Below are 12,532 nucleotides of genomic sequence, written 5' to 3' on the forward strand. Positions count from 1 at the left end.
CATGGTATCTTCCACCTCTCCCACTGTATGCATGGTCTCTTCCACCTCTCCCACTTTACGCATGGTATCTTCCACCTCTCCCACTGTACTCATGGTATCTTCCACCTCTCCCACTGTATGCATGGTCTCTTCCCCCTCTCCCGTTGTATGCATGGTCTCTTCCACCTCTCCCACTGTACACATGCTGTCTTGTCCTGGTCTTCCTCGAATAAGAGCTTTTTTATCTAAAGGGACTTCCTGGTTAAATGAAGGAAATAATAAATAAATACAACCAAAACAGCCCAGATTTTAGTTTTCATTTTCAGTTCCCTGAATCCCTGAGTTTAATTCAGTATCACTCAGGAATTAATGTAATGTACTGCTTGTGACACAGTGGTACAGTGACTGTGTGCGTGTGTGTGTGTGTGTGTGTGTGTGCATGCGTGTGCATGTGTGATGTGATGCAGCGTGTGCAGAGAGTGTGATTGTGTCCTGGTTAACAGCGGTGAGAAGGCCTGGAATGGTGGACATGCTTGCCCTAACATTATAGTCTCACTGATTGCAGACGTGACAATCTCACAGAAATCACCACACTGAGACGTTTCATCAGGTGTCCATCTTTGAGACTGTTTTCATAATTCATAATATTTAAAGCAACTTATAATCTTGTCTTGAAGAGAATCCTCCTGCTTGGCCCACCATCCCCAAGTGTCCCTAGGGTCTAAGATTTTTGACTAGGTTGGGGTGACCTGGGGCCCAGCAAACAGAAACGTAATGCTTATTTATAACCTGTTGACTTCAACACAGACCTGGGCTTGGCAAAACACCCTCTGGGCTGTCACACTGCATGCCAGACTGCCCATTTTGTGCATGTGTGTGCTTTCACAACACCGCAGGAGAGCTGACAGCATGTAAATCCCGGGGGGGCAGTGTAGCACAGTGGTAAAGAGCAGGCCTCATAGCCAAAAGGTTGCTGGTTCGATTTCCTCCTGGAGCACTGCTGTTGTACCCTTGGGCAAGGTACTTTACTCATAATTGCCTCAGTAAATATCCAGTTGTATAAATGGGTAACATAAAAAAATGTAACCTATATAAGTCACTCTGGATAAGAGTGTTTGCTAAAGGCCAATAATGTAATGTAATGTCTAATGGGAGGCATTAAACTTCCCACACAGGATATCCACTGTACAGAAACCCTCTGTTTAGGTGGGGTTTGAGTTTGAATTCTTTCTGAAAAGAGACATTTTTCATCAGCAATAATATCAGTAAAAGGGATTATTTCACCCCATTTAATTTGTTGCCAATTGAACTGAATTTCATCTTTGTGCTTCTCTTACTCACTTCTACAAGTTGCTCTAAACCTTCCCTAAATATGTCACCTGTAGTAAACATTTTCTGTTTATTTAAACTGCTCTAAACATTTCCTGTGTATTTTACCTGCATTTAACCTTTCTTACATAATCACCTATGCTGGACTTTTCCTTTAATATTTCACCTGTACTCAGCTTTACCTGTGATTCTTCACAGGACTGAACCTTCCCTGCATATTTCACCTCAAATGAACTTGTGTATTTCACTTGAGCCAAGCCGATACTGAACTCAATCTGAGAATAACTGCATCCAAATGTCCTAATTGAGGCAGTGGATTATCCATCTGCTGAGGATCTTCTGCAGCCTGATCCTCCCCAGGTGCTGCTCTTCTGGTTGCCGCATGCTGCCCGGCTCCTCCATGGGTTCGATAATCTCACATAGGCTCTGTGGCCGCGGTGGCCAAGCGCTATACTCGCCAACTAAAGCAAACAGAATCCCCCAAGCAGCCCAGACCGGCCTCTCCCCAGCCCCCAGCGACTCTGACAGACGCATACTAGGATTACCCTCTACCCGACGCAGATAGCCCCTCCAGTCCACAGATGTTCTCTGCATTATCTAGCTACCCCCCTGGCCCCAACCCCCCCCCCCCCCCCCCACACACAAACCCCCCGCATTTGGAGAATCTCCAGGTATGCCCCTCATTATCTAGTAACCCACCCCTAGATACCCCTGCATGTTCTGAAAGGCTGCAGTTACCCCTTTTAAAGAGGAAAAATGAATTGTCATCTCCTACTCTAACCAGTCCTCCAGCCTTCTGTTCATTAATTAAACTATAATAACTATAACCTACCCATTATAAAGTAGTTAGATACTTTCCCATGCAACTGATAACATCCAGGCAATATCACAGTTACAGTTTTGCCTTCTAAATGAAAGAAGGCATAATAACCCCAATGTCTGTTAGAGAATCAATTGTCACCCAACATGTGAAACAAGTAATCAGCCATGCAACCCTGTGCAAATACACAAAGCCCTATTCTAGCCCTATCTGTCTCTGTTTCAGACATCAAATATATGTATCTGCACCAGCACACGTATAGTCATTACCTGTTCCAGTCCTGTGTCTTTCTGTGGCGGTGCGTCGTGTCTGCAACTCAGATGATCTTGCTCCTGAGTTTATAGAATAGCAGCATCCTGGTGGACACTCCCATCCTCATGCACTGACCTCAGCTATATTTAGAGAAAAATTTAAAATCACCACAATGACAGACAGAGAGAGAGATTGAGCATGGGGAAAGAAGAGATGGAATGAGAGAGGGTGAGAGAGGGAGGGAGGAGAAAAGCATGGTAGCGGGAGCAAGTGGGAGAAAGAGAGAGAGAGAGAGAGAGCACTCCAGGCCAGAGCATGCTCCAGCTAGTAAACTTATTGCACACATTCACTGCATAGTCACAGCCCAGACTCCAGCCTGAACCCTGCAAATTGCCTCTACAGAGGGACAGGCACACAGGAAGACAGAATGAAGAGCAAATCTTTGACTGTGTCCTATCCCCAGCTATACACATTAATCTAAGGAGAAATGAAACTCAGTTCACTTCTTACCACAATACTGCGCCACTAACCAGATGGATGCAATGGAGCTGAGTTAGGTTATATGACAGAGTAGGGAGATGAGATGTGGAGTCAGGTGTGTGAAGTCAGGTACGGACAATGAAGAGAAAAGTGTGGATAATGAAAGCACTCTTTCTGTTGTTCTTCAGCACCTGCCTTTTCAGATGATGATAACAGGAGGTAAACAGTCTTGCTTAGAATGAAAGGCTGGACAATACGTTTCGTGCAGGTGAAACCCAGGCATCGTTGTTGGCACTCGACATCTCAGCATTTGGCATAGGCTTCGATAATTCTGGCACAAACTCTGAGCAAGTTGATTACCCTTATATGGGGTCCCTCTGGAAATGGGGGCAATGAAACATCTGTCTGTCTTTCTGTCTCTCTCTCTGTCTCTCACTCACACACACTCACACACACACACACACACACACACACACACACACGCACACACACACACACACCCTCACTTGCTGAATTGCCTCAATTCAATTGACTGATTGACTGAATACAGATAGAAAAGTACCCACATGAAGAACAGTTAAAAATATCTACATCTGAAACATTTATAATGCCGAAATGATGAAATGATGACCACTTATGTTTCCAATCCCTTTTGTAGGCCTGTAACAGTGCATGCCTTGTGTGGAATTGTGATTTCTCCTCCCATGAATACAAGAAATTCTGCAGACTCTGGCAGCCTGGGCCCTGAGTCTTACACTCCGGCAGGAGGAATGCTGGTTATGACTCCTATCTAGTGTCACTGTGTGCCATCAACACCGTAGACGTCCCTCGGCTGTTGGCTCTTTGGTATGTCGATGGCTGAGAGCCCAGGGGGTGAATTCAATATCTGCAATATTTCAGAATGTTGTGAATTTTGCGCTCATGACGCAGCAGTGAACTGGTATGAATCACTCAAAACTATTTGTAACACTATTCAGAGGTTGGTATGTCAAAATAACGAAGTTGCTCAGCTTGGTGTAAACAAAAATAAAACAATAAACTCTGGATGACATTGGCAAAGCTTTGTAATTGTAACTACTGAGCTACGTATTTTATAGCAGTGGGAAACATTTACTATTTCTATGTATAGTTCGTGTATAGAGTTGTTTTACATTTCAAACTAAATGTTAGCTGTAATGGCAGCTCATATATTATTTCTTTTAGTTGTTGAAATTGCAAATTAAGATTCGGGAGAACTTTCAGACAATTTCTATGCAATTAACCAATTCTAGACAAACTGGTCTCTTCCACGACAATAAAAAGGCCACTTACCACATCCTCTCCACGTCATGGCATCCCTTCTCTACCCTGTCTCCCTCTTTCTTTTCTGTGTTTATGATGTCCACACGAGGTATAAACAACCCCAGCAAATGGCCAGGTGTGACCCTTCATTGGTTATTGCTGAAACCATATGAAATGCAACCTTCACACTTTAATTGTAGGGTAATTAATGTCTAGTGAAGGATTAATTGTCTTCATTATTTCTTGAAGCAGGATACTGAAGACAAGGGAACTCTGCCATGCTGGTCCCATTTTGCAGCCAGATGTCTATTTCAGCACCCTTTCTGTAGAGAAGCAATGTAGAATAAATTTATATCATACTTTCATTTGAGCGATAGAAATACAGTTACCATTTGTGCATGTATGATGTTGGCATATTGCAGCCTGAACTAGACTGAACACTGCCAATATGTTTAGTGGAATGATGTGATGTACATTGGAATGTGTTCCTCTGGAAGTGCAGGTGTGCAATGTACTGCTCTGAAACAGTGCTCTGGAGTATGTAACTCTGAAACTGTGTTGTGGAAAAAGTTACTTTGACACACTGTTGTACAGAGTTTTTCATTGCAACAAGGCTATGGAATGTGTTACCTTGATGCAGTGCTGCAGAATGTTACTCTCTGGAAACTGTTGAGAAATGTATTACTCTGAAGCAGTGTTCTAAAATATGTTTCTCTGGAACAGTACTGTGGAATGCATTACTCCCAAACAGCAGCATGGAATCTGCTTCTCTGAAACATTACTTTGATCTGTAGTGTGTTATGGTGCATTCCCACCCGTCCAGCAGATATCCACACCGGGCTGACATCATGCGTCAGATATAGTTCCTGACATGTATACCTCTCGATAACAAGACACAGTCCGGTTAACAAATCATTCCGTGCTCGTTGCAGTGCAGCTTATGGTAATGAAACTGTGTTCTGCTCACTAACTCATGCTGTTTAAAATGTGTGAGAGTGACAGGTCATAACTCTGCATATAAGAGGGCACACACATATTAACGGCCATGTGTTTTTCCCATTAGTTTTTTCTCAGCCTGCGAGTCAGTGAACCAGTCCATAACACATATCACAACCTGAAAAAATTACACAGCTGATAAGTTAAATGCATGGTCCAGAGGAAATACAAGGTTGCATATTTGATTCGGAAGCTAAAAAAGATGTTTGTGCATTACACGGATATAGGTATTTAAAACCTAGAAAAAAACATGTGAAAATGTTAATTCACCATGAAACTTGAGTACTTTGATATGATGAACCTAAAACCCCATACATTTTTCCTGGCTTTTTAAAGGAGAGAAGACCTTATCCAACAGGAATGAAATGACATGGGAGCATGCCGCCACTGCTGCATGGGCTGGGCTGTTCTGCAGTTTAAGGTTTTATTTTTACCCCTTCAAATCAATGTGTATATCTATAGAGAGTTTTTACAAACAAAATAAGTATCTCACAAAAAAAAAAAAAAAATCATAATATTTTGTAAGAAGGGACAGTTTCCAGAGTATAGAGTATAGAACAAATTGTCTCCCTTCATAAATTCATGTGGATGTGTACCACATGTGTTAGCATCATGTTGCTACATGAAATTAATTTATGCATTTTTGACCATATATTGCATAAACGGTATATGCATATATATACATGGGGAAGACAAAATTATGGAAACACCACAATAATATATGAAAATTTATTAATTAGTAAGGAGTTGGGTTGCCATTTGCCTTCAGAACAACTTCAGTCCTTCTTGGAATGCTGTTAAGTTTGTAAGTTTATAAGTTTGCAACCGTTTCTTGTGGGATAGTGGACCGTTCATCAAGAAGGTAATCCCTGAGTTTCTTAAGAGATAAAAGAGATCTACACTGCACTCAACATTGCTCTGTTTAGATCTGGTGTTTGAGAAAGTATGTGACTTCATCCTGGTGTTTGTGAAACCACTCTTGAATTATCGTCATGGAATATGGGAACATCTGGTCATCTGGTCATCTGGTCACCTTAAGCCGTGTTCCTTAGATGTAATTCTATCATCCAGAAAAAACAGTTGGGCTCCCATGAGATAGCAGCCTATACCATATCATCCCCCATGTTTAACAGGAAATGTAGCTTAAAGCCTTCCTTTGGCTTTATCCATCCAGATGTAAGAAAAGAAGCAAAAGACTCATTTAACTATTACTTTCTTGACATATTTCTTTCATTTAACTGTGCAGAAATCAGGTTATTGATCAATGCAGGTTATGCATTGTTGTGCATTGGCCCTGGTTACAAGTGGCAGCCTTTCCATTTAGGCATAGATGTATATGGACATACTGTATGTATATAGTTACACACCCACATATAGGATCAGTATGTATATTGGATCAGTAAAAAGCTCTCTGAGCGCCACATTCCTAAACAGCTTTACTGTACATCATAAATAATACAGCACTTAATCGCACAATCTAATAAATTATGGCCATGTTTTCCACAAATAGCACTGCTGTTAGCCAAATTTAGTCTTAAATGTTTGTTTACTGCATAGTGTAGGCTCTAGTTTTGTGTACACACTCTCATAAGCTGGTGCAGAGCTCTTGTCAGGTCCTACTGTGTAATGCTGCAATGAAAGACATCAGGGATGAGCAAGGAGGAGCCTCTCCACAGTAGAAATGACTTTAAATAGAACACTGACAGTAAGTCTAGTAGATTCTGTTGCTCCCACCCATTAAACCAAGGTGCCAGGGAATCCCCAAACTCCCACCCAACTGGATGGCCCAAGACCCAGAACAAGACCCCAAGCCAGACACATCCCCTACACCATCTACAGCCAAGCATTCCCCCCGCCGGTCTGCTCAGAACTAAATCCTGGTTACCCCCCACAGAGCCACATCAGGTTTTAAATCGCCTGGCAAGACATCTGTAGGAGATCATGCAGGCTTCATGACTGTGTTTCAGAGGAGACATTGAACCCAGATCTTGACCTTTGTCAGACCATATTTGTGTCATCACAGTAATAACTACTCAGATTGTCTTTCCTCTTAGTGTTTAAAGGGGGTCATACAGTCAAATGTTTTTGACATTACACATATACACTTGCACAGGCATCAACATGCACATGTGCACGTGTATAGATACACACATGAACAGTGGCCATACAGGTGCGTTACAGGAAGGGGAGGCAGAGAACTGCTTTTATGATTAACAAGCTTTTAGCAAATTAATCACGTTTTACTTTTTTATGTCTAATGTAGTCACATTACCTTAGGGTGTGGTACATGGGGTTAATTGTTAAATTATTTTCATTGAAACAAAAACAGACTGTCAGAACCACCACATTAGCTGCTATGAATTAAAAAGGATTCAGATGCTAATACAGTGCCAGTCAAAAGTATGGACACACTGCTCTCTCTTTATTTTTACCATTTCCCACATTTTACAATAATAGTAAAGACATCAAAACTATGAAACAGCACAAATGGAATTATGCAGTGACCAAAAACTACTTTAGATTCTTTGAAATGGCCAAAAATATTTTTTAAAATTGATTTTTTTTTTTGGAAAGAAATTCATACATAGGCATCAACTTGATGATTTATATTTGCCTAAGAAAAAAAAATTAAAGCATTTAAGGATAAGTCTTTAGATCAAAATGTCTCCATATTTACATCTGGTCTTTCACATGTTAACTTTGTTCTTACATGTGAAAACTAAAAAAACGAGGTATTCCAAATGAATGTATACTGCTGTACATTGTAATAGTCAATTTTTAGCTTTGTACCTTTAAAAAATGTGATTCATGATTTACCTATATATGAACACCCTAGCTACATTAGTAACTTAGTGGAGACAAAGTCATGACAACGCTGTACCCATTAATTTCCCCCAGTTTCTCCTATCAGCTTTCAACAATTACAATGTGTGGTGTATGCCAATGTCTTTTATTCAAGCATGATAAGGGAAAAGCCGTGAGACCTGGCATTATATGGTCCATTAATATGAAGTAATAAATAAGCATATTAGCTTACTGATACTCAAAGCAAGGGTCATTCTGTCAGGCCCACACCACCAAAAGAGCGTGTAACAAAATACAGGAAGAACATATTAAATAAGACTCCTGATGAACCCTATAAATGATTACCCTATAAATGAAGAGCTATGATGCACAGGCTTGTCCCCTTACTGGGCACAGATCAGGCAGCAGCGCCAGAGAAGGACTGGGAGGTCCTTCCCTTCCTGGTGGCCTGGTACAGCTTTATGCTGAGGCTGGGCAGGTCATAGATGAGTTCTGTGTCGAAATGCTGCTGGAAACGCTCCACGAAGCTGTTCTCAGGGTCCAGACGGAACCGCATGGCCCACAGAATCACCGTCTGCTCCTGGCACAGGTGCTCAAAGGTGTCCATTAGCTCGTTGAGGTAGGGATGGGCGTACACCACATCTGCTGCCATGATGTAGTCAAAGTGACAGGAGGCACGGGGAAAGCGCTTTTCCAGGTCCTGCCCCCAGATTAGCTCCGTCACACATGGTCTGTGTCTGCAGCGCCCCCTAGTGTTGCGGGTAACATTGTACTGCAGGTTCCCCAGTACATCAGGGAGGTCAGTGGACGTCACCTTCGCCCCTGGAAGAGAAGGAAATAATAGTCTTTTCATCCAATAAGAACTAATTCATTTAGAGTTTAAAAACATGTCCCCATGTGATCAGAGGTTAGGAATATCCCCGCACCAATCAGAGGCCAGAAATTTTTCTCTCCTGACATCCATTTCATTTCAGTTTTTTAATCTGAAGTCAAAAGGACACAGACAGTTTGTTGTAAATGGACGTGAACTGAAATTTGAAGGTATTCAGTATATTTATGGCACTTACAAGTCAATGCATCAATACATTGTTCTGCTCTGACAGGTTGATTCTTACCCAACAGGCTGGAAACAATAGTCACAAGCCCAGTGCCAGCACCCAGTTCTATAATGTTCTTGTCGGTCAGGTTGTACTGGTCTTGGTTCGTGTCCAAGAAGTGACAGAGTACCAGGGCCTGCGGGATGCCAGAGGGCTGCAATTAAACTGCTCTCCCATATTCCCCCCTCTACAAAATACCATAAGACACTGATAAGAGATCAGTATTAGCTCTTTTCACATAATGGTTAGTGGCATGATTGGGTTGGATTGGCTGATTACACACACCTTCAAAAGATTCTTTTATAGCATCAATTTTCTACAAATTTCTACAAATCCTAACAAAATTTGAAATTCCTGTGTAAATTAAACAACAGCCTCTTCATGTGTTGCTTCTTCCAGAACTCATTTACTTGTTGGTGACATGCATTCAATGAATAAAGAGGGCATTAAGTGAACATAATCAAAAGGAAAAAAACATTTCATTACAGATTTACCACAGCAGTTACTATCCGGGGAGGAGTTTCTTCTCTTTAATTAAAACCCAATCAAAATTCTTCCTTCATTCTTGTCAGAACGCATCCGAAAATGACTATGAAGATGAAAATGATGATGATGCTGATGAAGATGAGGTACTCTTACCGAGGGCCACAGCATGGCTCCGTAGCAGTCAGTGGACTCCTTGATGCGGATCTCGCAACTGGCGAAGTTGAACCCCTCCCATGTCTCCGTGGTGATCAGCGAGGGGCAGAAACGGCGCCGCATGATGGCATCCGCCAGCTCATCCCCTGCCCCATTTGACCAGGGCAATGCCACCAGAGACAGAGTACAGCAGCAGGTTTAATGGACACCAATGAAGGGGTTAATGTGCTGCTGGTAATGCTGGAACCCTGCTCTACAAATACAGTACACACCACAGATAGTTCTGCAAAGCACAGCATACAGTATTCAGCCATACGCAAAAGTGGGACAAAGGACTGCAGGAAATAGGACCAGCTCAGGGAATGGAAACAAGAGTGTACAGGAATTACATTTCTCTTGAAATGTGGTGTCAAACACATAACAAAATACGTTTCTAACATTCTTGATCAAAAAAAAAAAACTATGTGAAATGTATTTTTAACTTTGCTTGGAGGTTAAGATGCAATTAATATTTAATAAATTACTTTTTCAGTTCCAGTGTTTTCATCGGTTATTAACATTCTACATAGTACCTGAAGACCATATAAAACCAATAAAATGATAATCTGTCTGTACTGTTTTACAAATTATTCCTTAAGGACCTCACTATCCTTGTCCATCTGATGACAGTGCTCACATCAGTGATGGCTAATCTTCCTTCTAACACTGTCTCTGCTGCAGTTTGGCAAATACCCAGCCCTCCCCCTCCCTGCTGAACTATATAACCAAGAGCAGAGGAGCCAGAAAAGAGGCTATCTAGCTTCATGATTCATACTTAAACACACATTTTAACACTATGGAGGAGCATAATTCACCCTCTCTACATACACATATGCACATATATACGCTCAGGCACAGATACTTTCACACACATTCCATGTGAACCAAAGCAACATTATATTAGAACTGTAAAACCAGTGTAGGGACACGCTGAGTGGTGTCTGTTACTTAAGGGAATGGTAACCGTACGTGCGCTGAAGGTCAGTTTAAAATGCACACCAATCGTGAGTGAGCGCGGTGAGGCAGACTCACCTGCAGCTGGTGCCTGTGTTTCCCCCTCAGCAGGCTCGGGTTGGGGGGGCTCCATTGTCTCTGGGTCCCAGAGGCCCTGGGGCCTGGTTCTAGGCTGGGTTTCTCGGGGGTACTGTCAGCCTGGCAGGCTACTCCCAGTGAGGCTCCCCTCTCCCTGCTGTTGCGGAGTCTGGCTGCGCTGTGGGTGCGTCAGCGGGACAGAGGAGACAGACAGAAACAGCTGCAGCCAGAAAACTGGGCCGGCCCTACAGAGGGCCGAGTTACAGCCAAGGATTGCCAGCACCCTGATGTAACACTGTGAATTCAAAACATTACAATAGTGTCACATTAACGCTCTGAGTACAACATTACAATACCACAACATGGCCCATGTAAGGCAACAGTCTCTTTAGCAGCCGAGTGGAATGTGCCAACACTCACACAAACTCTCAGTGCAACACTATGGTCACACTGTCAGTACGTTACAGTACAATAACATTGTCAACACAACTTTGAAATGCCATCACACTGACAGCATCAATTTGATCTCAGTTGTTTGGTTCAGCCTGGAGTCTTTTTTTGTAGATGAAGATTATGCCCAGTCTGGCCTTGACTGTAACTTGTTATAGGATACCAGGTCCAATTTGGGCTTGGTTACATCTCTTTGTAAAATGACATCACATCCAGTAAAGTGTCTATTCTACCTGTGTAAAATGGCACAAGGTGCAGCATGGTTTGGTGTCGTTGACTGCTATGTGTCTGAACGATGATTCTGGTATGCCTGCTGGAAGCTGGTGTTGTGGTTATCTCTGAGCGAAGGCTGGCTTATTATAGGACATGATGAGAGTTGGATGGAGTGTGGATTTCCTCTGGTAATCTGACCAGATGGCCATGTCACTCGAGAGAAGAGGGTCAGTGATGAGTGCCAGGGCTCAGAGAAGGGAAGACAGGAAAGGCAGGGAAACACAACCCGTAGCTATAACACAGTTCTCCTGGTTCTGGGCCAGTGCAACAATCAGATGAAAAGATGGATAAGGGGCAGTGTGTTTGCGTGTGTGTGTATTTGCTCAATGTGCTGGAAGTTTTATTTTCCCCTCATTATATGCAAAAGTTTTATTTTCTCTCTCTCCACAAATGACACAAATCTTACAACACATTTTCAGACAATCAGACAAGATACACATACAACCTGCTTTCCCAATGGTCCACCTTAGCTTTAGGACTTTACCTGAGATGAGCTGGAGGTGTGTCTACAATAGCTGAGCTGGGCCGACAGCATGCTAACTCACCCAAGATATGACAGGTTTACCTACAGCACAGATGTGACATAAGGAAGTAGGTATATTTCTCCTAGCCTAAAAATTTTGATGAATTTAACAAAGTTTATTCCTAGCCTGGAAACACAGTCTTTTCACACTTCATTGGACAATAATTTGGGAAAATAAATTGATCTTCTTTGCTGTACAACCACATCCACCTATAATCAGTATCTTTCACTGCAAGCTTTTAGTTGTGGTCTAAGCACAACTAAACTCAAATTAAGCATAATATTTCTTCAAAAACATACCAATAAAATGTTCATGTGAGGCAAGACACCTAATAATTTATATTAAAAATATGGTATAGGCAAGAGAAGGCAGTACTGAATAGGTTCAATAAGATGTCAGCAGCAGTACGTGACTCAAACTGCCATATTTGGTCACAGCAGAAGGCACATACAGCTAAGGCAAGTATGGCTTTAGAGAAATAGTTTAACCATTCCATTATTATTCCCAAATAGCTTAAAAATACACATCACACACAA

At 42.1% G+C, this 12,532-nt stretch overlaps 1 protein-coding gene across 1 annotated transcript; it reads right to left on the bottom strand.

Moving 5' to 3' along the window:
• Positions 1-8,330: 8,330 nt before the first annotated feature.
• On the bottom strand, positions 8,331-10,921 carry mettl21e (methyltransferase like 21e). The gene is made up of 4 exons (XM_036541422.1): positions 10,750-10,921; positions 9,679-9,824; positions 9,058-9,175; positions 8,331-8,764 (listed from the first exon to the last, which is right to left on the bottom strand). Exons 1-4 carry the CDS (start codon positions 10,802-10,804, stop codon positions 8,340-8,342), a joined length of 744 nt encoding a protein of 247 aa, XP_036397315.1. The 5' UTR covers positions 10,805-10,921; the 3' UTR covers positions 8,331-8,339.
• Between the last annotated feature and the right edge of the window lie 1,611 nt (positions 10,922-12,532).

Source organism: Megalops cyprinoides, chromosome 11 (assembly GCF_013368585.1).
Source record: "Megalops cyprinoides isolate fMegCyp1 chromosome 11, fMegCyp1.pri, whole genome shotgun sequence".
In the NCBI taxonomy this organism is placed as follows: Eukaryota; Metazoa; Chordata; class Actinopteri; order Elopiformes; family Megalopidae; genus Megalops; species Megalops cyprinoides.

What these genes read in the sequence shown, in the direction of transcription:
- mettl21e (XM_036541422.1), bottom strand. Translation starts at nt 10,804, where the DNA reads ATGGAGCCCCCCCAACCCGAGCCTGCTGAGGGGGAAACACAGGCACCA. An exon ending in AACACAGGCACCAGCTGCAG is followed by an intron (nt 9,825 to 10,749) that starts GTGAGTCTGCCT and finishes CAAATGGGGCAG; the next exon opens with GGGATGAGCTGGCGGATGCC. An exon ending in TATTGTTTCCAGCCTGTTGG is followed by an intron (nt 8,765 to 9,057) that starts GTAAGAATCAAC and finishes CTTCTCTTCCAG; the next exon opens with GGGCGAAGGTGACGTCCACT.